The sequence below is a fragment of the Corvus kubaryi genome, unplaced genomic scaffold (assembly GCF_017639235.1).
Source record: "Corvus kubaryi isolate FWS band 111438036 unplaced genomic scaffold, C.kubaryi_AGA036_p1.0 69, whole genome shotgun sequence".
NCBI lineage: Eukaryota > Metazoa > Chordata > Aves > Passeriformes > Corvidae > Corvus > Corvus kubaryi.
This window is the reverse complement of record NW_024582057.1, coordinates 7161210-7185472: the sequence shown is the minus strand read 5'-3', so window position 1 is coordinate 7185472 and position 24263 is coordinate 7161210. Positions and strand designations below refer to the sequence as shown.

General features: G+C 48.7%; 1 protein-coding gene across 4 annotated transcripts; it reads right to left on the bottom strand.

Annotated features, from left to right (window-relative positions):
• Positions 1-5649: 5649 nt before the first annotated feature.
• Positions 5650-22217, bottom strand: NRN1 (neuritin 1). Of its 4 annotated transcripts, XR_006019695.1 has the most exons (7): positions 21630-22217; positions 17555-17699; positions 14144-14856; positions 8989-9115; positions 7744-7794; positions 7264-7411; positions 5650-7170 (listed from the first exon to the last, which is right to left on the bottom strand). XR_006019695.1 is itself a non-coding variant. In XM_042049082.1 (3 exons), exons 1-3 carry the CDS (start codon positions 21682-21684, stop codon positions 14625-14627), a joined length of 432 nt encoding a protein of 143 aa, XP_041905016.1. In that variant the 5' UTR covers positions 21685-22217; the 3' UTR covers positions 13536-14624. The 4 variants fall into 4 exon arrangements, 2 of the variants coding, with proteins under 2 accessions (XP_041905016.1, XP_041905017.1); XR_006019694.1 differs by having other exon boundaries at positions 5650-7411; XM_042049082.1 differs by lacking the exons at positions 5650-7170; positions 7264-7411; positions 7744-7794; positions 8989-9115 and having other exon boundaries at positions 13536-14856.
• Between the last annotated feature and the right edge of the window lie 2046 nt (positions 22218-24263).

Below are 24263 nucleotides of genomic sequence, written 5' to 3'. Positions count from 1 at the left end.
TTCCCCAATTTATTCTGCAAGAACAATGTAAACAGGGTATCCCATCAAAATGCTGGTTTGGTTTCCTTTGGTTTCTTTCCTTTGTTTTTACTGATCAAGTGAAGTAAACAACCCCATTTCTCTTCCCCAAAATCTCCAAGGTAAAATTCATTTCAGATCCCCTCCATGAAACAACTGGATAAAAGATTCTCTCTTGGGTCACTCAGCATATTCATTACATTGCTCTCACTCCTCTAAGGTAATGAATCATATATCCCAGGACTTGTCCACACTTGCAAGTTATCACTCATTAAGGTAAGGTGCAAATATAAAGTGCCATTGGTGTTTCTTAAGAGCAGCTGAAAGGTTGAGCTAAGCAGGAACAATGCACTGATTTCTCAATAACAGCTTCCTCACAGGGTGTTAATCAGGAAGAGATGACTGGAAACAACTCAGCCCAGAGATATGATGTAGGTGAATCAGCCACACTTGCTCAAACCTCTCCCAGAGGGCTCTGGGTGCCCTTGCCAACAGTAGGAGAGTGTTTCAGGAAGTGCTGCTGAAGATCCTGTGGGTGACTTCACTTAATGCTGCGCATGTTTAAGTCTGTACCATGCTCTGCAAGAGGGAAGCAGCATTACACCATTAATACTGGTTAGGTTGTCTGCTTATGTTAAGAATACTGGCTGGTGTGCTCACCTGTTGAGCAGCTAAGCAAATGAAGAGGCATTTGACAAAATGTTCCAGCTGCAAGTGAAAGCCCAGAGCTAGATGAGACTTTTCCACAGGAGCCTGTGAAAGGGCATGGTATTGCTGCTCAGCCAAGTTGTCAGGCAACAAAGCTATGAAGGAACATTTAGTGGGTTGCAAATGCTCTTTTCTAATCTTTCAGTTTTGCAAATTTTATTGAGTGATGCTGCCCTTATTCTGTATTTGTCCCTTCTCTGTAGAGGTACTTGACAAGTCATCTGGGACGATCTATCATTGCATAGCCTCATACTCAACAGACAAAGCAGTTCACCTCTTTTTGCCCCCTTCATGCAGCCAAGGACTCCAGGCATTGCTCAGGAATCCTTTAACAATGTACATCTGCAGAAATAAAAAGCCACAAAGCTCAGAACTTGGCTTTCCTCTATATTTTTCATTCTCTTAGCCTAACCCAAAGCACTTTAAAATAAATAATTGCTATCATCTTAAGGAAAGTCGTGAGGTAATTAGGTCTCTGGTCTCTAGTTTATATGCAGAAGTGGAAAAACACCCTACCCTTGACAGGATTAAAGCACCTGCGCGTGCTATTCATGATTTCAGGTCATCTCGGCCACTTTGATTCTTTTAGGCCACTGTAGGTATCTACAGAGACAATTACAGAGATTTCCTGGTTGATGCTCAGAGGAAAGCAGGTGTTTCCAGAAGGCAATGCCAGGCTGGGTTCTGGGGACATGGAGGCTGGTCCCACCCAGATCTGTGCCAGCTGGACATGGGTCTGGGATTGCTCCCTCTTGCTCCTACCCCACAGCACCAGTGACTCTATTCCCATGTGCTGTGGGGTGGCATCCAGCACAGGAGCTGCTGCCAGGGGACAGCTGGCTGAAGGTAAAGTGTGTGAGGGTCATTCCCATCCTGCAGCTCACATGATGCCCCACTGCATCTGTCACCTGGGCTCAGCCTGTCCTGGGGATCTGAACATGCAGAAGAGGACACAGAAGCAGGGCTTCAGTGGCAGGTTGGCAGAACAGTTTTGGCATGTGGATTGACAAGTGCAGGGAGAATATAAACTTCTTGAGGAAGAATTTGCAACTCTGAGTGTGAAACTTACTTGGAGACTTGCATTATCTAACATTGCTCCATCAGCTGATCTCAGGGGAGATTCAGGACAGGCCTCTCCCGCTCCTGAGGCACTGTGTCAGAACTGCCTGGAGATACAAGTGCATGAACATTACCTAAGGGAGTTTGGCTAAGCCTATGAACAAGAGCTAGCTTCAGACAATACCAGTGCATACTACCAAGCCTGCCTTTCAGGGAGGACAGGTAAAGGTGATGGGATACAGCACAAAACCCACTAAAAATAGCCTATATTCACACTTTTCTACACAAGCATTAGTTTTTGTTTTCTTTCAAAAATAATCTTCCTATCAATCCAACCCTGAGGCAGGTAAAGCATGGAACTCAAAGCTACAGCTAACCCATATCTGCACATCAGCTTAAGAACAAAATATTTCATTATCATCTTGAAATCTCTAATTCAAGCTGGGCTTAAACTTGAAGCAGCCACAGTTCCAGCTGTAATAACCCTGGGAACTGAGAGGACCTGGAACTTTTGAAAATCAAGTCCAGAGGCACTCAGGATTTCCACCAGTGCCATAAACCCAAGGAAACTTTCTGACAGTTCATTTGTATTTGGAGTTTCATTGACCTAGAAAATAATACATGAAATATGTTCTGTCTATTCCTCAGGCAGGTTCCATATTACCAAGTGCAATACTTCCAGCTGCAGTCAGTGTATTCTTTTGCTCTAAATTTGTCTTCTATATTTCTCAAAGAATATGAGATTTGAAACTCCACTTTTATGATCATAGAAGATTTTGTTCATGCTATCCTCTTTAACAGGTGCGTCCAGAGTCTAAGCCCATTTTAGGAATACGTCAGAGAAAAAAAAAAGCTAAAATGAGTTGCTAAAGCTGCTGTCTGACCTTTAAATACATATTTAAAACTCTCTCTCAGGGCTCCACAGCCCCCAAGGACTTACTTTCTTTGGTGCCAAATGCAGAGTTCATGCCGCCTCAGCTCCTCCAAACAAGGTGCTAAGTTCACGTGGTAAAGCCAGGTGCTGTTTGCACAGAAAAGTGGGGCAAACATCTGCATCTTTCCTGTACACTGAATGTAAATATCCAGGGTAAACCTTTTCCTCTTGACTGTGTTTCCTCCTACACTTTTATTCTCTGAGGCAGCTTCTGTAAGTAACTCAAGTTTCCCTGTCATGGTGTAAAAATACTAAAGCTCCACTGCCTTGTAATCTGCTCCTTTTTCTGGGAGTCCATCAGCTCTTCAGGATGTGGTGCCAAGAGACACTATCCCTGTTACAGGGTTTGACATCTGGAGGTCTCATTTATGGTTGGTGAGGGGAATATGGTTCGTAACGCTGCTGAAGAAAGGCGTGCTGCAAAAAAGCCCTGGAAGAGAAGGGTAGCCATTTGAGGACATGGTGGATCTGACTGAGAGGACTTGGATAGCAGGTTGTGTGCAGATGTCCAACACATCTTCATGTGCTGAAACTTCTTCTCTCACTCTGATCCCAAAGCAACATACACTGACTTTCCAGTGCAAGAGAAACTTCATGTATTTGTTAGCAAGTCTTTGCCCCTGTAAGACTTCAGAAAACTGGTCAACAGTCATTTTCATTAATTCAGTAGTGGTAATGACTGATGACCAAATAATAGTTTATTTAACCAAAAGAACATGTTCTGCAAAGATATTCTGCAAATATTTTAGAAGAGCAAGTATTTCCTGATGATATTTATTTATCCCGTTGGATTTCTAGAAAGCTGTGAAAAAGGCTTGAAGAGACCCATAAGAGATCTTGATGTTCATGTGTGATCCATGTAATTTCTGATAGATGAACATCATCAGAAAATACCTGTTATCAACAAGGTTTTGTTCAGATATATTTGTTTTAAGGGCTGTAGGTCCTCTTTTAGGTGACTCACCTTATTGTTAAGGTTGAGTTCTCCAGACATATCAGCACAAATTACCTTTTAATGTTGTTCTAGGCATTTTTTTCCTAGAGAGGATCTCTGCAGGCCTCTTGGTCTTTGCTCCAAAGAAGCAAAAACAAAAGTTTATTCAAAAACCTGTACAAGCAGCAGTTTGCATAACACATGTCTGCTGTCACTGTACCTCGTTGCCTGCTGGGTGCCCAGCTTAGGCCCCACTGTTCTGACATGGTCTCTAGAGTACACACATTTGTACCAAGTGGTGAATTCGGTCACCCAATCAAAGGGCTTCTTTTGTAGATGAGCTAAACTAGAAAAACTGAGTGAAGTAAGTGCTCACTACCACATGGACACTCAGGCCCAGATGCAGCCTTCACTGTGTCATAGGACATGACATTTGGAGCACCACACACTGCTAGCAGCAGAGAGAAGCATAGCAGCTGGGAGGTAGCCATTCCCTTCAGGTTAAATTAAATTTATGTTGGTTTAATTTAAGACAGTTGGGAACAGTTTTCAAGCTAGAATAATAAAGCCACTCCTAAAGTGAAATAATGGATGGCAATAATATTGACATGTGGCAATAAAAATAAAGATGTACTGCCCACTGAAGGTTTTGTTTTAATGAAATAGAACCAAAAGAAGTTTCTGTGTGGACTATAACCCAGAGGCCAATGAGTCTTGGGCATCTTTGAGAAGAGGGAACGCTATCCTCAAACTCTGCTGGGACAGAGCGGGAATTCTGAAGCCCAGATTATTTTTTTACTTTGCACTTTAACACAGAGAAAGTTCAGGCAGGTTGACAGACACGAAGGACATGCTTTATTCACTGATTTTGTAGCTGATGGCATACACGAGGTTCAAGGTTAAAAGGAAAATTGTAGCCAGACGGGATGCAGTCGGGAGTCCTCAGGTGGCCGCTCTCTCCTAGTGTCTGCTCCAGTGCAGCAGGAGATCGCTGTCATATCAACAACCAGCCCCTAGTAAAATTATTCATTAATTCATTAAAGCCTGCTCAAGCTGCCTTCCAGTGATCTTTGTCTGATGGCAACACTGGCACTGGCTGGATTATGCTTGATCAAGTAGGAATGTTGCACGCTGATTGGCTGATACACCTCATATGCATTTATAATTAGGTATTATTTATATTAAAATTACTACTATACACTCTTTATATGTAATATTTGTTCTAATATGTACTCATCAGTCTAGAAGGCACCAAGTGGAGAGAGTTTGGGAACTTCAGTGCTGAATGATATGAATTATAACTTGACAGCAACGTGATGAGAAGGTAGAGGAGAACAGCACAGGAGGATGGCTGAGATATAGGAAGCTTTTTCCCAGGGAATATGGCATAAAAAATGCACCCCTGCAAGGCTGTGAGGAAAAGAGGGCTGTGAAGCCAGGTGAAAGGGGCTGCCACAGCAGCCCTGTAGTAATTTTAAGTGAAAGGCTACAAGCAAAGAAGCCCTCTAAAAATTAGAAAACCTTTAGGAGTAGGCCAGTACAAACAATTGCACTGTGCAATATTTGGATAACATGACTCCCTCTAAGCCTCATAAAAATTACATGAAAATAGTCAGTGGGATTTTGAGCATATCCTGCACTCCAGCTACACAGAGAGTTCCAAACTATCCCATTCATTTGGCACACAGAAATTGATGGGAAGCTCTGAGCCTTTTTTTCTGAGTTTCATTGTGTATATGATCTACCATAGGCAGAGAAGATTAAGGAGCAGGGGAACGCCTAAATCTAGAAAGAACAAAGCAGAACTCAATAGATGAATGTGAGTAATTGCATCAGGTGCAAAAACACAATTAGTGACATTATAATTACTGAAATTAAGTATCAGTTTATATGAGTATGCACTATAATACTTTTGACAGCCTCAGACACTGTGTGATAGCAAATAAAAGTGGGAAGACAGCTCCCTAATTTATAAAGAAGTAGAATCATAGAATCATTAAAGCTCACTTAAAGAATTTTATTCCATAAGATACAAGGACAGGAAAGGTTTCAGTGCAAAGAGGATAAGTGATAATAAATGCCCAGTAAAACCATGCATACATCTGCAGCTATTAAGACACACAGCAGCTTTTCTAAAATACAAATGTAGAACATGAAGTAACAAACCCTGCAGCAGCACCATGGAAAACTTTGGTCTGAAGGGGAGAGCGGGAAGAAGATCATTCCCTTTGGGATAGGACACACCTCGCTTTAGATACTGCAGGCATACAGGTTGCATGCTAATTGTGTCTATGTCTTCCTCTAGTCCACAGAGAAAAACAGGTGTCACTGGAGACGATCCTTACCATATAGATATCCATTTAGCATGCCAGGTGGTGAGATGAATCCAGGTCATTTCTCTCCCTTACCAATTTTCATGAGAGAACTTTCCATCTCCTGGAGAATATTTTCTCCAGCATGTCTCTCCAAGGCTGGCCCTTTAAGTGTGTGAGAGCTCTACAGCCACAAGGCAGTGATTTTTTTCCCTTCAAAACGGCTTCACTTTCCTCTCCCACCTCTCCTCTTTCCTCCTGGTGTTTAGGTCCTTTTTGCTAGCAGGATGGCTTTTTTTTCGCCCTGTTGCTAGGTTGGTAGCCTAGTTTCCCAAGGAAAGGAAGCTTATGAGATCACACTGTCTGTGCAAGTGCCAGTCGGTCCCTCCTAAATAATTTTTTGAGCCTGTGAACTGAGTTTGATCAAACTTGACAGGGGATAGAAGTCTCAAAGGTTTGAGCTGCCTACAAGTGTTGTGGAAGTAGGCAGGAGGAGGAGAAAAAATGCCGGGAGTGCATCCACTGCAGAAATATAACTGTATTATTAGACACCAGAGAGTCCACATTGAAGACAGTCATTACCACTGAACTCCATGGGAGATACAATTTCACAGATTCAGCAGCTCACAAGATGACTTGATTAATATGAGCATGAGCAAAATGTTCTTCTCCCCTTCTTCTAGAGCACAAGGCTTCCAGTTGCGGAGCAGCAGGGGAGAGCTCAGAAATGACAGGCTGGTAGAGTGAATTTAGAGCTAATTGCTGCTCCTTCTCATGCCAGTACTTGTGTGGAACTCGACTTCCCTGTGACTCCGGTGCCCCCATTTGCATGATCTGGTTCACAAAAAGGATGAGATTGGAAACTTCAGAGCACGGACTTCAGTGAGCAGAGCAAGTCCTGAATTGCTGTGAGCTGGCACAGCTCCACTGAGGAGGGTGAAGCTGCCTCATAATGGACCATCATTTCTAAGGGCAGCTCCATGATGAAGCGTCCAGGGTCTGCGCTCCTTGCATTTGTTGCTAACTGCGATTCATTTACCATGAGTGTGAGCTGGAACATAAGCTGAAGACCAGCAAAAGCTGTGCCTGGTGCGTAGGCTGGCTCTTGTTTGTTCCTGCTGTGGTTTTTCCTAGAAGTCAGCCACCCCAGGACTGCCTGACTACTGAGCCTGGACAAAACCCTTGCAGTTCCTTGTTAACACTTGCTAGGGAGAAAAACAAGGTATTTGCACAGGTAGGATTCAAAAAGAAGTGGAAATCACTCATCTTACAGAAAAAAAGAAAAACAACAAACTAACCACAGTTGACACTAAAATGAAGACTGGAGAGTTGTGCAACTTTTTGTGTTTTCTTCTTGTTTTTGATGTTTTCTTCTTCTCCTAAGCCTTCTAAGTATTGATGTGCCAGATATCTGATGGAGGTGGAGAGAGTGCAAATCACCAACACCTAAAGAAAATGGAGGGAAGGTAATTAAATGAACTCTTGATGCACAGCAAAATGGGGCTTGTGAGCAGTGAGCGACATGGCTGAAAATGAACTGAGATCTCTGCAAGGACAGGGATGGCAGCCTGCCCTCGACAGTCTAGCCAAGGGCACGGGCTGAAATTCATAGCCTGAAATGCCTGCAGCGCAGCATCTGCATGAGGCTGGGCTGCTACAGCCTTCTTTAAGATGAGGCTTCTTTGGAGAGGGACATGAAACACAACTCTCCTGCTCCCAGGGATGAATGTTCTCTGTTACATAACAGATCTGTGAAGCAACAGGGGAGCATCCTTTACCTATTATTTGTTGTTGTCATTTCAATCTGGGCGGTTTTCTTCTGATGAAAGCTAAAAGATAAAATAAGATTTTTCTAATTAATAAAGCCTATCTCCTCGTGGCATTTTTCACAAATCTCAAAGGTCTCAAAGTGCTACTCCCATTTAATGGACACTAGGAGTAAGGGTGAAGGAGATCAAGTGAAATGTCTTGGCAACAGAACAAAAACAAGTCTTGCATCATGGGTCTAGTAAAAGGGACAAGGGCACCTATTAAGCCTCAATAGAAAGCAAAGCTTAGGACAATTTTCTGACATATTGGATCCTTCAATGAGGCGTTGCGAAACTAATGTGACCAATGTTCCATGCTAACAAAGTATGTTCTGGATTTTTCATCTGACAACATAATTTAAGGATTTCTTAGAATATGGGAAACAAAATGAGGCAGTGGCTTTACAGGAATCATTCCTTTGCAAAAGGCAGCTTGTGCCAGAGGACTGGAAAATTAAAAGTGCCTCAGGGGAGCACAGGAATGGATAAGACCTCCTACACTACCCAGCCAAAATAAAACACATTAAAAGAAGCACAAATATCAAACTGACAATTTACTGCAAAACTTCTTGTACTTAAGGTACTGCTATTGTCAGAAGTACTTGTGTTAGCAGTTGTGACAAAGAGAGACGATACTAGACACATGGTTTGACTCTTGGAAGGGTGCATTTGGCAGAATTAGACCATGTACATCTGAAAGAAGCTTACTGACAGTGTCTGCAGCAAAATAGGTTTAAGGTGGGATAAATCTGATTAAAATGACTCCTATCAGTATCAGTGACTGTTTCTTTGCTATAGTTACTAATGGTTTTTTGGTTGGTTACTTGGTTTTTTACTTTGGTTGACTGAGATTTTGAGGGTTTTGTTTGCTGCCTTGGGGAGGAACAGTTTGAATATCCAGTAGTTTCCAAAGTGTTAAAGAAATTGGTGGTATTAAAGTGGTATTGAAGGATGTACTGCCCATCCACTCTTGAGGCTGCTTCCTGGTAAAAAATAAAAGTACCCTGCAGGTTTGATCTAGATTTGATCTTTGATGCTTGAGAGATTTAGTACGTTCTCCACAGTCCTTAATAAATTGGTATCATTGGCAAGAAATCTGGAGGTGCAATCCACGATGCACACACAAAGCTCTTTGTATTTTAGTGGCATGAACCTGGAGTTCATATTGGGACAACATTCCTGTCTGAGGTAAAACCGAGCACTCAAAATCCTTACCTGGGCAGAACGCACATTGACTTCAGGGGATACTTTTTCCCAGAGAATGGCTGTGTAAAGAAGGTCAGGACTAGTTGTTTGTCCCCTGCAGCAATGTTGTTTCTCTGGCTGAAGAGACTTCCAGCACCTATGAGCAGGGATTTATTACTGCTGGTGAATGCCAGCACTCAGGTGTTGGTCAGCCTCACCTTGACCTTCAGGAGGCTGTTTCCATCTTTTCTTCATATCAGCTTTGGAGATAAGCAAACAAAGAAACAAAATAAAACAAACAATAAAGCCTAAAAAGCTAAGTCACAAGCCATAGGCTGGGTTTCTGAGAATTTGATCCATTTAGACCTATTTCTTCAGTACCTCCTGAAAGGCAAAGCCTGTGCCAGCGCAGTCTGCCCATTTGTTAGCAAACCCATAGTTCAGGAGTATTTTGAGCAAAATCTTCTAGCACAGACCCATCATGGGGATTTGAGGGGAAAGGAACAGCCAATAACTCACCAATAACAGTGCTGTTGTCACTCTCCCACATCATCTCCAGCTTCTCTTCTCACTGGTGGAACTGGGCAGCAGAAGATCCTTAGCCCAAAGCAAAGGAAAGCCCCTTCCTGTACTATCATGGCAATGGGCCCTGGGTTGAAACTGTCCCTCAAGAGAGGCACCAGCCAGCTGGAAGCCCATTTGCCAACAGTGCAATTGATCTTCAGCTGCCTTTAGCCTAAAGAAACTCTTTCAGACATCTAAAATCGCATCTGATTTCATAACAGACTCCTCTGCAATCCCCACCACTTTGCCTGCTCTCAACCCTGCCCAAAAAAACCCAAAACCTAAACCAAAAAAAGCCCACCCAAACCCACTTGTGATGAAGAATGAAGTGGCTCAGAAAAATAAGCTGATTTGCCACCTCCTCCTGCAAGTCCTGCCAGCCAACTCCTGCAACAGCCTTGTTCTGCAGCACCCTGTAACCAGGATCTGCAACTAAGGCAAGGGAGAGGGAAAAGCTGGAGGAGGGAGGGGGGAAGGCACAGAGGCTGCTCACATAGAAAGCCAGGGCTGTTCCTGCTGCCCACCCTGGAGGCACCACCTCTGCATCAGGCAGGAGTATCAAAGGGAGAATCTGGCTTTCTGGATTTAACAAGCTCACTTTTCCTTTAATTGGGGCCCTCAGGCACTACTGTAGTGCACCTAATGGCACTAACCATTAATGAATCCGTCCTGATGAATAGAAAGGCTGAACTGTTCTCTCTCTCCTTAGGTTGTCAGCCCTTCACAGAACTTACTGGGTTTCACTGGGCAGGACAGCAACTGCACAGATTTTAAAAGGACCCTGGAGAGGAAGAGGGCTGGAAGAGTCACCAATCCATTCATCCCTCGACTGTGCAAATTAGCCAAGGACCAGCAGCATCTGGCTGCATCCTCTGAGAAGTGGGCATAGCCACCAGAAAGTCCTGTGAGAAATGGATATTGCACCTTACTTTCATACCATGCCTCCCTGCTCCCTCCATAAGCACCAACCAGTTTGCCCTCACTACTGCTCAGATAGTTTTTTCCTCAATTTTGTGTGTCCTGGCTCAAGCTTTTGCTCCCAGTGCAGGCCCACTCCATCTCCTTGTTACAGCCTTTGAACAGATGGGAAAAGGTCTTTTTTTTTTTTTTTTTCCCTTAGAGCAAAAATAATTGACCGCCACCACCTCAGCCCAGTGCTGGCAGGGTCTCGCCGTCTCAGAGGGCAGCCCGAGCAGGGGCAAGGCACAGCCCTCCCTGCAGGGCTCGGCCAGGCTGCTAAAAGGGGGAGCGAGGCCGCAGGAGAGCAGCCGCCTGCCAAGCACGGGTGCATCCAGCGCTGCCGGGGAAGGAGCCAGCGCTCTGCGGCCCTCCGGGGACTGCGGGGCTGCGGTTGCTCAGTCGGAGCTGGGGATAGGAATTAGGGCAGGCAGAGCCGCAATGGCTGCAACCCTTCCTGATTATCCAGCCAGCTAGAAATGCACCGGCGTGTCTTTTGTTTCAGCTCTGGTTTTTTTCCCAGTTGGTCTGCATTCATGCTTATTTTCTTCCCCCACTATGCGTGCATGTGTGTGCATTTTCTTTTAGGCAGGGGATAATTTTACTGTGGTCACTGTCAAGGTTTAAACGCTTTTCTGTTGCGTTTTTCCCCTCTCCAGTTCACCAGCTCACGTTTGCCCAGGAGTTAAGAAGGGATGTTAGAGGCTTGAACCTCTTCCAGCTCTTGCCACAGCAGCCGCTGCCTGGGGCAGTGGGACCAGCCTGGCAAGAGACACCCCAACCTTTCCCGCAGCCTTTACAAACCCTACAGGTGCAAGGCGGCAGGAGGCAAGTCCAGTACACTCAGTGCCTTTCTGGGACTTGGCGGAGGGCTCATGTTTCCTTGGCCTCACAACAAGGCAAGGCAGAGCAACCCTCCGTCTCTGTGGTCGAAAAAAATAAATACATAAAATCCACCATTGCACTCAGGCTTCAGAAACGACCCCTTAAAGGGGCAGAAAAGGGAACAACCAATGCCTTGCGCACTGAAGGGCTCTTATAAAATGAACGGGCGGAAGGGAAGGGGGAGTTTGTTGATTGCTCGTGTCCCCTGAAAAAACCACGGAGCTGCCGGCGGGGAGAGCCTCGCTTGCCATTTTGTCCAGGGGGAGCTGAGCCGGCGGGACCGGGGTTTGTTGCCGTCCCTGCCGCCTGTGCAGGAAATCCCGGGGTGCAATGCAGGTTAGTGCATCCCGGCTAGCTCGGCAGGCCCGGGGGCCGGTCTGTGACCCGGGGATGAGTGCCCGACAATTGGGAGCCCCAAACAGGAGAGTCCAGGGGGAGACAGGGGGGAGGAAAGGGGCCCGGGAACGACCACCGGGCACCCTCCCCACCAGCTCGGCTGTTTTTCACTGGTTTGCCACCGTTTATTATTCTCCTCAACGGAGGGTTAATTGGGGGATGTGCTAATTACGGAGAGATTATTCATTAGTAATTGAACTTCACACGGAGATAACTCGAGTCCGCTAATGAGCTGGAAATCACCCCTTATTAGGGCGTTTCAGCTTTCTTCTGTGGGGTGAGGGAAAGCTGGTAGGCTCCCTTCCATCTTCCTCCGTCCAGCAGCCGGGAAGGCGGGGGCGGCGGCGGGAGCACGCCCGACGCGGAGCCGGGGGATGCCGGCAGCGGGCGGGACCGGAGCCCGGGCACCCCGGGGCGGAGCGGGGCGCGTTGCCGGCCGCCGGCGGGGGTCCCCGGGGCACAGCCGGCGCAAACAGCAGGCTGCGGAGCCCCTCGCACCAAAGCAAGGTCTCTTTCTCCCCTCTGTCCTCGGCATCTGGCATTTCGTGCTACAGGAAACCGTAACAGCAGCGCCTGACCTCATGAATACAGAGATGTGCACAGAAAAATCAATTTAGGTCTAGATCCTCTGTGGGGAGGGAAAATAACCCAAACCATTTAAACAAAGCTCTGCTCTCCAGGGTTTTCTTTTTTTTTTTTTTTTTTTCTGGTGGCGGTGGTGGGGATTGAGTCTAGAGGGAGGCCAAAGTAAAACGAAATTCAAGCAGACCTGTGTCTGCCGAAGCGAGGCTGAGCTCTGCAAAGCCCCCCCAACACAAGCATAATGTATTTTATCATTAAAAAATCAACATTGCTTCCAGTGGTAAAGGCGCCTGGCTCCAGTTCCTGAGCACATTCGTTGCTGGGATTCAATCCGTTTGGGAAATGCAGATTGGCTTGCGACCCACTGTTTGATTTATGAACTGTTACATTTGCTATTGCTTACACATTACATTGCGGACTTTGGAAAGGGAGGGAGCAGGGAGAGGGGGCGAAGGAGAGACCCTGCCACCCTACACATTGGCAAAGGAGAGCTACTGCACAGGCAACGGCTCCCCAGCGGAATAAATCACCTCGCACCAATTCGTGGTCCCTACCTCCCCATCACCCACCCATCCCCGATCGCCAGCTGGGCTCTGGTCTTATAAGTAAAAAGGACGTGTTTACTCTTTGATGTGTATTTCTTTATAAAGGCATCAGGCGTCTATAAATAGCCGAGGTTAGAGCAGCTTCTGCTGCGAAATCAATACCCCGTCCCCCCTTCCCCTTGCTCCTTCGGCTGAGCTGCCTTATTAATTATGAAAGGGCTCCTCTGCGCCCCGGCTCCGGCTCCGCAGCCTCCTCCTTAATGGTGGTTGCTGCCTTCCCTCCGCCGGGGCTCGGCACCGCTCCGCGCCCGCGGGAGAGCCGCGCCGCCCGCCCCCGCCGCTGCGCGGGGCTCCCTGCGCCAGTCCCGGGCGGCCGGGAAACGGGGGTGCTGCGGTTCGCGGCTTCGGGAGGAGGAGGGTGGGAGGTTTTACAGCATATTTTTAAGGAGGAAAAAAGAAAGAAGAAGAAAAAAAAAAAGAGAGAGAAAGAAAGGCTTCGACTTAGCGATTCAGCCACCCTGTCCTTGTTTGAACTGAAATTGCCGTGTACGTCAAGGGATGGGTTCAAGATTTAGACTTCCTTGCCTTAAAAGCCCTGTCCTTTCCAAGATACTCTAGGTATATTTTATAAAAAGGACGACACCCTCATTTCAAACAATAATTTTTATTTTATACTTCTGTCTATACTTTGTAGCAAATCTTTTTTTGTTATTTTTTGCTGAATTGACTTTATAATAAACTTTTGTTTAAATTACATTTTTCTTCTCTTTTAAAATCAAGGCTTTTTTTTTTTTTTTCAAAATCATTTTGCTGTTGTCGTTGGTTTTTTGTTTTTTTTTTTCCTTTAGGTTTACATTTAAGCCCCCTTTTTGTGATCTCTACGGTTGGATATTCAGGTATTTCACTGGTATGTGTAACATCTAAAACAAAGAGGAGGAAAAAATTAAAGGCAGTGAATTCGGAAAGATGCCTTCGAACAGCAAGTAAAGGTAAACTCTCAGAGATGTTAGCAGCATTCCTTCATTTCTCCGGTCATTTATATACGTCTTTCTTTCTCTTGCTCCTTCCTTCCTTAGCTGTTCGTTTCCCTCTCTTTCTCTCCCTCTCTCGCTCTCTTTTCCCCTTGAGGAAAAATGCTCTTTTTTATTTATTTTTTAATTTTTTTTTTAGTGGAATGACCAAAAAAACAAGAGACTGTGGAGGAAAGATGAGAGATTGTGAATTATTCACCATATGCTTCACACGTGGACATCTACCTTGGATTTCTCGCCAGTGCCTTTTCCTGTCTGCGGTTTTTGTTCTCGCCTCGCACACTGCCACATTTTTAGCGGAGCCCGTGGCTCGCCGGGAGGTACCCGGCCGGTTACAGCCTTAGCAGTAGGTGGCCCAGAGCCGTTCCTGAGATTGCGTTTGCACAACGAGGGCTCGAGTTTGTTTCTTTATGTTTTTTTCTATTTTTGATTCGAAGCGATAGTAAAGCTGAGGTCCGATTTGGGCTGCGCGCCGCTGCCTGTTTGGTAAGATTTGGCAAATAAAACACAAAAAAAGAAAAAAAAAAAAAAAAGGGAGAACGCTTCCACAGTCCTACATGGGTGTTTCACCATCATCAGCCACCACCACCACCATCATCATCATCATCAACCACAGAAAAGCACAACGTCCCCAAAGCAACGGATGGACACTTCCTCTATAGATCCAGCACATGGAGAGGGTGTGGGTGTGAGTGTGCTCGCCCCCCTAGAAAGGCAGCCAGGTCACTAGGGCGGCCCACAGAGCCGCCAGGAGCAGGGGCAAGGCCGGCGGGAGGAGGGACGGTGCCGCGCCGCTGCCGCCTCCGCACAGTTCAAATAAGCTGCCTTGGAAATCGAGGTTTTTGGATTCCCGTCTCAATTTCTCCCAGAGGTCTGTCGCTCCTTCCTGGCAATCGGTGAGCGCTGTGAGGGTGCAGGCGTGGAAATCATCCCAGTACCTGCAGGAGGGGAGAGCAGCCGGCGTCAAAACAGGCACGCGTCCACCTTCCCGGGGAGGGGGCCCGCCCCTGGGGCCCGCCGCCCCCTCCTCCCGCTGGCGGAGCCGAGCCGGGCATGCCTAAAAGGGAGGCTGGGCCGGCGGGGAGGAGCCGCTGGCTGTGGTTTCGGGGGTTCCCCCATCCCCAACCCCGCCTTCGGCACCAGCCCGGGCGGGGTACTGCAAAAATTGCTTTGCTGGGTCTGTGGCGGAGGGGTCTTTGCCTGACGGGGTGGGGGACAAGCACCCCTCGGCTGTCAGAAGCCAGCCTAGGAGCCCACGGGCGTCCCGAGGGTTTCTCGTCACCGGTGGGAGAGGGGAGACGGGGGTGGGAAAGGCGCCGTTGGGGTGCGGCGCATTGAAACCCTAGGGGGGGGATTCCTCGGGGCAGGAAAGGGCCCTTACTGCAGTAAAATGGCAAGGAGCAAAAGTAGGAGAAGCAGGAAGAGTAGGAGAAGAAGGAAAGAGCATCTTTCCTGTCTGGGCGCCTCTCAGCGACCCGCAGCAGGGCGGCGGGAGGAACCCCTGATCCATGGCCAGGGGTCTATAGGCAGCGAAGGGATTCTCCTTCCTAGGATAATTTCCAGCTATTTGCACAAATTTTCCCTTTTTCTTTCAATTTCTTTCTTCACGGGGATGGGACCAGCGTTTGTCGCCGGGGCAGGACCCGTCGTCCCATGGACCACATAGGGAGGATACAGGAGGATCTTTCCTCTCCGTGTCTGTGTTATCGAAAATCACCCCGAATCTGCCCTCTGCCTTCTATTTCCCCCACGCCTCAAGGCAGACGTCTGCGAAACTGGGTCTTGATTTTCTTTCTTTCCCGGTTTTTTTTTTTTTTTTCGAAGTAGTCCTACAGCTTCTAATTTATGAGCACTCTAAGATGGTTGTAGACTCCCAATGTTTGCTACATTTGTAATAAATAATGAGATACTGAGAAGCCAGAGTCTGAGAGTGTGCCTCTCCTGCAGTATTTCTGCTGTAATTGCATCTCCCAAAGGAAAATTAAATCTTTCACCGTCTTCTTTCAATACACATCCCGACACAGGGCAAAAGCAATCGGACGGTGGGAGGTGGTCAGGAAAAGGGTCTTTCTTGGAAAAGAGTTACTTTTTACAGATCAGGATCACATCTGGTCTGGCACTCGAGGGCAAAAGACATCATATCAGGACGCTGCTGCCCCTGGGTACTTATTTCTCTTGCAGGACACAAAGTAAACTGCAGCCCAGTATTTACAGCGAGGTGCCAGCCTTATTAGGTATTTGACTCAGAAATGTCTAGGTAGGAAGAGGGGAGTGTTACAGAGTCTCTTCTCTCTTTTCCTTTCTCTTCCTTTCTCTTCCTCTTTCCTTTCCTTTCCTTTCCTTTCCTTTCCTTTCCTTTCCTTTCCTTTCCTTTCCTTTCCTTTCCTTTCCTTTCCTTTCCTTTCCTCCCCCCCTCACTCTCCTTTCCTCTCCTTTCCTCTCCTTTCCTCTCCTTTCCTCTCCTTTCCTCTCCTTCTCACCATCCCATTTAATGTCTTTTGTTTTCTGAATTTTGCAGAGCAAAATAAAAAAAAACCAAAACTATTCCAAACTCGCTTATGTCTAAAGACATTATCTCATTTCTAAATATGATTTTTTTTGTTTGTTTGTTTGTTTGTTTTTAATGGGGGGAGTTTGCGCCGAAAAACAAGGAGAATATCCTGTGCTGCAGCCGCTTTTTTTTTTTTTTTTTTTTTTTGTGGTTTGACTTTGGGGTTTTTTGTTTTGTTGTTTTGTGGCGGATATTTTTTTCCTCCCCGACATATCGAAAATGACCGTATCTTCCACCCTGTCCGGGACACGATTTTGCAAGGCGAGTTCTTTTTCTCCCTCTAATATTTTTGTTTCTGTTATTGTAGTTGTTACTATTATTATTATTACTATTAATATTATTACTATTATTATTATTCCCCTTTATCGTTGCCCTTCCCTTCTTGTCCCCTCTGCGGCAGGAGCGGGGTGAAACTGGGGGCAAATGGGCTTTCCCGGGGCCGTGGAGGAGGCAGAGGAGAGCTGGCGCTGGGACGGCCGCCTCTCTGCCGCTGGGCGATTAATATCATGACTGGGCTCTTTCCTTTTTAATTACGTTTTGTTTTGCGGGAAGCCGCCTCCCCAGCGCCGGCTGTCCCCGGCCCGGGTGGGCAGCCTTCCACCGGCCTCTGCCTGCGGCGCTCGGGGGAAGCCCGGAGCCTGTCGCTGAGTGTGTCCCGAAGGCAGCAATAAGGAAAGGGATAACGACACCCGTGCAGCTAATGACAGCACCCCAGTGCAGAGCGGGGGAAGGGAAAGAATACGAAAGAGGAGCTAAGTAGGGAAGGGAAAGAAAGAAAAAGCAAAACAAAAACCAAACCAAAACAAACCAGCAGAAAAAACACCTCAGATTCACGGAGGAAAAAAAAAAAAAAATTAAAAGACATTGTAAAAATTCCCTCCAGACTTCACTGTTCCCCAAGCCCGGCCTGTCCCCGTGGCAGTGAGCTTGGAGGGACCCTGGAGCGGAGAATCCAACCCCAAAGCGTATCCTCGCGCTACTTCTGTTCCTTCCCTCCTTCCCGCCACCATCCAACCTCGGCCCCCCTTACCCAGCCCTGGTCCCATTGTCCCCCCGCGGCCCCGAAGGAGAGAGGAAAGACCTACGCGCAGATCGTTTGGAGATTTCTCTTGTCGTCCAGGTCCTGCGGGTAGTTGGCCATGTTATCGCCCAGCCGCAGCAAACAGTCCGAGAAGCCCCTAAAGACCGCATCGCACCGCCCCGCCGCTCTCACCGCCTGCACCAGGTACGCTGGGGGGGCAGGGGCACAGGTCAGCACCGCCGCCCCTCGCCCCCGGCCCTCCGCCCCGCCGCCCCCGACTCGCCTCTCCCCTCCTCCTCCCCCCGGCCCGCCCCCAGCCCTTGCTAAAGGCGCGACCTGGGGCAGGAGAGGAGCGGTGGGACCGAGCCAGGCTCGCCATCGGCCACTCGAGGAGGTGAGCCAGGGGCTTTTCGCCCTTTGCTTTTTTAGTACCGGAGGGTTCGGTGCCTGTGGACTAGTGGCGTTGATTTTTTTTTTTTTTCCCCCTTTTTCCCCCTTCTTTTTCTTTGCGGGGAGAGGAAGAGGGGAGGTGAAGATGCGCTGCCTGCTTCTCCCCGGGCTTGATCCTTTGTTGGAAAATTCCGCCTCGAAGCAATAGGAGCATTTCTCCGCACAAACGCAGGCGGACGCACACGCACACGCTCCCTATCGCCCAGGTCGCTGGGCAAACACCGTGCAAGCAGTTTGCAGGCGGTTGCTCTTGTGTACGTTCCTGTTGTACTGAACCGAGCGCCCTTTACTAGAGCCATCCCGAGGGATGCCGGGGCAGCGGGTTTGGGGGAGCGGGGCAAACGGCTGAAGAAAATGAGTTGCGGGGCTCCTCCTGCTGCCCCGAGAGGGCACGGGACGGGACGGGACACGGGACCCGCGGCAGGGCCTGTGCCGCCGCACAGCATCCCGCACATGCCCGCAGCCGCCCGGCGGGCGGGGGTACCCGGGCACGGCGAGGGGCTGACTCCCAGCCGCTGTCTGCCCGTGACGGGAGATGGGGACGCCGTGGTGTCCCTAGGCCTGGGGACGTCGCTGCGGCCAGCGGGGGCGGGAAGGGGCTTCCCCCTCCCTTGAGGAGGAGCCGCTTGCCTCCCACACCGTCGGGCGTTGGGTGGGGGTCCCCTCCCGCGCCGTGTCCCCAGGGAATGGCTGTGACGGTGTGTATGTGTTTCCTTGCCAGGTACCGGTTACAAGCTAAATGGCTGACTCCAAAAGACACTGTTTCAACCCAAATCCTCCTCTTGCCGTTTGATTCATCGCTAACATGACTTGGTGGCCACTCCCCTCTACACACACACACACACACACACACGCATACACACCAGCACCAGCCGTCGCATCAAACCCCCAGCAGGCTCCAGACATTGGCTACGATAGGAAAAAAAAGCCAGGCAAACAAACAGAGAAGAACCGAAGACCATCCCGAGGGTAAAACCATGTCCTATAAAACCCGCGCCATCCCGCTCCAGCAGCTTCAACGGAGGGGGAGTTGCCACGAATTTCTGCAAAAAAGTGTCGGGCTGTGCTGAAATCCGGGGTTCGAAGAGGAACCCTAAACCCAGGCCGGGGCTGGGGTGTGGGAGGGGGTCACGTTTGGGACCAGTGGCGAGCCGAGCATCCCTCGCCCCCGAGGGACAGCCTGGTCCTGTCTGTCCGCGCCGCTGCCTCCGCACAGGGTATCCCCGGTCCAAAGCTGCCCTAAACCCCGCCAAAAAATTAAAAAAAAAAAGAAAAAAAAAAAAAAAAGAAAAAAAAAAAAAAAAGAAAGAAAAAGATGGGGGAAAAACCAAAAGCGGATAGACAAGGTTCCTGCCTGGCTCAAAGACAACGGGATTTCTCATTAACTAGGTCGCTTGCGCCTTGCTGTTGCCACGACCTTCCACACCCCACACTCCCCATTCAAAGATAAGAGTGTGCAGCAATGTGCAATGCAGCAGGACCGCAGCAGCCCTCCGTGACGGGCCGGGCCCCCTCCCGAAACCCATTCCCCGTCCTCCCAGTCCTGCGACTGCTCTATCCCTTCTGTCCCTTCATGGGAGACTTAGCCCACCCCACACCCCTCATCGGTCACCTCCCAAAATGTCAAGGATTTCGGACAGCTCCAATCTCCTATGCCTAAATAAATAAATAACATCCCCCCTCCCCCCCCCCCCCTTGGTTTTTTTTTTTTTTAAGTCCCGGTGCATAGACATTTTGGGAACGAGCCGAGCACCCATTTCACACGAGCCTTTAGCGGGGACGGGACAAAGCCAACGACCCTTTGCAAACCCCACACCGATAACCAGAAGCTGATTCCGGGGGTGGGGAGGTGTGGAGGAGGTGGGGGGAAGGTTACCCGAAATACCGAAGGAGGAGCAGAGGGGAGAAAAGCCCTCCACGAGCTTCAAAGCCGTCCCCTTCCAGGGCACCGCAAAGCCACCGCACCGCCACCATCCCCGCGGTGTGCAGCAGTATTTGGGGGTAACTTTCCAAATGACTGCTCATGCTCACGCCAGCCCGGGAACGGCATTTCCCAGAGACTCTAGCTGCCTTTTGAAATTTCAGTAAAATCCTTCCTCGGCTGAACCAAATAAACACAAAAGAAAGAAAATCCTGCTCCTCCTCCAAACGAATGAACGAACACACAAACAAAAATTGCAAGGGCTGAGAGATTGAAATTAAGGATATCATCCAAATAAAGCCTTCTCCCTTCTTTCTCTGACAGTACAAAAACTGGCCATCTGAAGAGTTCAGCCCTATTTAAAAAGGAATGGTAATGCGAATGTAGGGGTTTGCATAATTTAAACACATTTCCCAGAGGTCAACGTTTCGTTGCAATATTTTTTTCCCCCCTTTTTAGAAGAGGAAATGTTCAAGACATTTTGCCTCCCTTTCTAATTGTCCCCTCCTTTTTTTTTTTTTTTTTTTTTTTCACCTTTTTTCCTCCTCTCCTTTCTTTGGTACCCACAAAATGCTGCAGAGGTTTTCTGGAGAGGAGTGTGACCGAGCAAAAGGATCTCTAAATAGCAATGCCGAGCTTTATTTATTTATTTTTTTTAAGTGTATCAGGATTCTTTTGCAGCCAAATATTTTCAAAGGGGTCTTCACACCTGATAGTCTAGATAGTAAAAGACGTGCTTTAATCCCCCTTTCTTTAAAATCCAATTTTGGATCATGCTCGGGAATCTACCTATCCAGTAGATAATCTTTAAAATTTGCCTGTATAGGACCAAAGTGGTCATTAACTTGGAGATTGTTTAATGTCCGTAACTAAAAAAAATTTCAGCAAAGAAATGTATAAAATGAACCCGAGAACAAACCAACAAAAGCAACCAGCGAAAACCCCAAAATATTAAAAAACACCAGCAACGAGCACACAAAACACACACCGGCATGAAAGGAAACCTGATCTATTTTAAGTAACAGCACATATAGAAATTTTTGGACCTGCTCGATTTTTGACAGGTCTTCTCCAAGCACAAAATTAACGATTGGGCGGTGGGACTCCACGATTTTTAAATGCAATTTTTATTTGTTTAATCGCCACATTCGAGTGGAATATTTATTTTAATTTAGTGATGGGTTTTCTTTGGTTTTATGATGCTCTGTAAATGGGAAAACCTTCTAGTTCCCAAAGGGAGCCCTTCACTTGTCCCCTTGATTTTCTGCAAAAAAACTTTCTGGCTGGATCTCTTGCAAGCCATTTTGCGCCGGTTCTTATTTCTCTGTCCCTCGGGGAGAGGGGGAGAATTTCTTAGCACTGGAGTCACCAAATTGTACATGGAAGGGAATGCAGGGGATATCCGAAAACAAGATACAAACGCAACCGTTCGTGGGGACCGAGAGAAAAGGAGGGAAAAAAAGGAAGAAGAGGCGGGGGGGAAATAAAAAGCGAAGTATGAGTGAGCATGCACAGCTTTAGGAAAACAAAAACCAGAAGTGGTTTACGGGAAATCAGAAACCGGTTCCCTTTCCTGCGGACTCCCCTGCCTTTGACAGCGTGCCGGAGCGCGAAGCTGCCACCGCGAAGGGAACGCGGGGAGCAGGGTCCCGCCGCCGCCGCCCCGCACCGCGGCCCCCCGCGCAGGTTATCCCGGCGTTCCGCTCCTGCATGCACCAGCCGGGCTGGGGTGCGCACAACTTGACACGGAATTTGGCAGTCCACTTACCTATCTGTACAGCAAGGATCAGAGAAATATAACTGCCGTTCAACTTAAGTCCCATCCTACATTTAGTAAAACCATTTGCGGCTGCAGATCTTTAAATAGTTACTTTGGAGAACGTGGGGGAAAGCTGAAAAATAGACATTGCCAACAAGTTCCGAGCAGCGGAGGACTTTGCAGACAAGGGGGGGAGACAAGAGGAGAAGGAGAGGAAGAGGGAGGCAGCGGGAGAGGGCGAGGAAGGCTGGCTGGGAATGGTTCGCTCCATTAGGAGGGGGCGGAGGAAGTACAGCCTCACGCCCACCACCGGCCCTGACGTGGGGGGATGACACCGACCGGGTTTTTTTCCCCCCTTATTTTTTTTTTTTATATAAATGTGCACCTTGGAAGAGAAGCGCCATTTATAGGCATCACAGGCTGAATTTACCCGCTCTCCCCGTGTCCCGCCGCCCCATAAATCGCCGAGAAACTCCCCCCCGCTCCCCGCGTTCCTCCTGCCCCGTGTGGTGGCGGTGGGGGCGGCAGCCGGGACCGTCCCCCCGGGGCGGGAGCGCTGCGGGGGCGGGAGGGGACACACAGACACAGACACACAGACACACACGCACACACACACAGACACGCACACGGAGGAGCCGCCCCCCAGGGGTGGGGATAGCACGGCAGAAACCCCCCCGCCCCCGGGGCCGCCCCGTCGGGGCTGGCCGGCCCGGCCCCCGCGCTGCGCAGCGCGCAGGGGGACAGGGACGTGCGGGGGTCCCCTCCCCCTGCCCGCCCCTCCCCCACCATGACGTCACCCTCGGGCTGAGGTTTGGGGGGAGCGGGGAAGGAGGGGGGCTGGTCTCTCCCGGCCTTTCTGCCGATGCTCAATCCCGGCGGCAGCAGCCCGGCGGTGACACCGCAGAGGGTGGCGTGGCGAAAGGGGTCACGCGTGGGACAGCCCTGGGAGTCGCGGTGGGGCTGCCCTGCGGCTGGGACCATGGCACCCAGCCATCGCACCCCATCCTCTGGGACACCCATCAGGTGTGATGGGGCTGGGTGGAGGGCAAGGGGCCGTCCGAGGCTCCGATGAGCCCTACCGGGGATAAGGCTTCTTCTGTGGTACTCCGTCATCCAGGCACCCTCCCAGTCCCGTCCTCAAGGCCATGCCCTCCAGCAGCACGATAGGGACCTCAAGGTGCCAGCGTGCGCTTCTCCCAGTGCTAAGTAATCAGACAAAACCCCTACAGCCTTCTCCCGTGGCTCTTTCACTGCAAAGTTTACCCCCCAGCTCTGCTCTGACCTTCACCACTCATCTGTAGCATCTCCAGGAGCCAAAAGGGGGCTGGTCGGAGTGAAAATGCCTGTTGGCTTCCACTCCTCCCATTTCCCCCCAGTCTGCAGTCCTACTGTGCTGGCTGTATTGCAGAGTCCTGGAGCAGCTACCGGTCCCTCTCTTTTACAAACCACTTGTGTCAATACTCAGACCTGAATGACAGACAGACAGCAGCTGCCAGGCTGGGTACTCATGACTCCCATGGGCTGCAAATGCCTGAAGCCCACCTGGCAAGGAGAGGGATTGCAAGGGGTTAAATGACCGTGCAACTAGGAGTAAAGAAACTGGAGGGCAAGAGGGAAAGCTTCCTTGCTGAGAGTTCCATTCACAAAATAGAGCTGGTGAATGTCACTGCCTCTTTAGGTCTACCTAATGTGTGCAGTGGCAGCCTGCATGTACATCCCCTCAAAGCCATCATGAACCCCCAACCTCTGTTTCTCCAGCTCAAAGGCAAGGGTAATTTTGGGTAACTACGCCAGCTATCAGCTGGGCCCTGCAGATGAAAAACGCTGGCTTGCCACTTCTGTGCCTTCCCATTAGTTCTTTTTGTTCCACCTTTTCTTCCTATTTATAAATTTCCACTATGGACAGAGAGAAGAACTAGAGGACAGAGCTGGCTGAAAACTAATCTGAGGAATTAAAAAAAAAAAAAGGTTCATTTTCAGCCAGCTCTCAGAACCAGCTCAGCACGTGGGCACACGGTAGTGAATGAAGTGTGAGGCACAGGCTGTGGGGCCGTGTCCCCTGGCAGCTTGCCCTTCCATTCACTCCACCATAAAGCTGCAGCCCAGAGTAGGGTTGTCTTTTACACACTCCTGAAGACACTGGCAGTGGCAAGGAGGTTAAGACTAAGCTTTGCACTGTGCACAAAATTCTCCTTCAAAGCAGCAGAAGTTTTGAGTTTAAGGTGAAACTAAGGCAAAACACTTTTACCCAGCTCTTTGCTGCTGTGGTGATGAGTGATTTTGTAACGCATAGGAGAGATGCAAGCAGTTATCAAAATGTGAAGTCCTGTCCTTTTCCCAGGAGGGGTAGGTTGGATAGCCCAAAAGATCTTTTATATCTCACAGTTGGTGCATTATCAGCATAAAATAGGAAGAGGATGAAAGGACTGTGGGTTGAGGTGCATGGGTATAAACACTGGACTTAGCAGTTCTTGGCAGCTTGGCCATTTGTGGCTGTGTTTGCTGTTAAGAAGGACGAGGTACCTTTGCAGGAGCACCAGATTGCGGAGACTGCAGCAAGAGGAATTCTTCATTTCACTTCTCTGCCCTGCTGATAACCGTATTGGTTTATTGGTTTATTATTTCTTATTGATTCATATACAT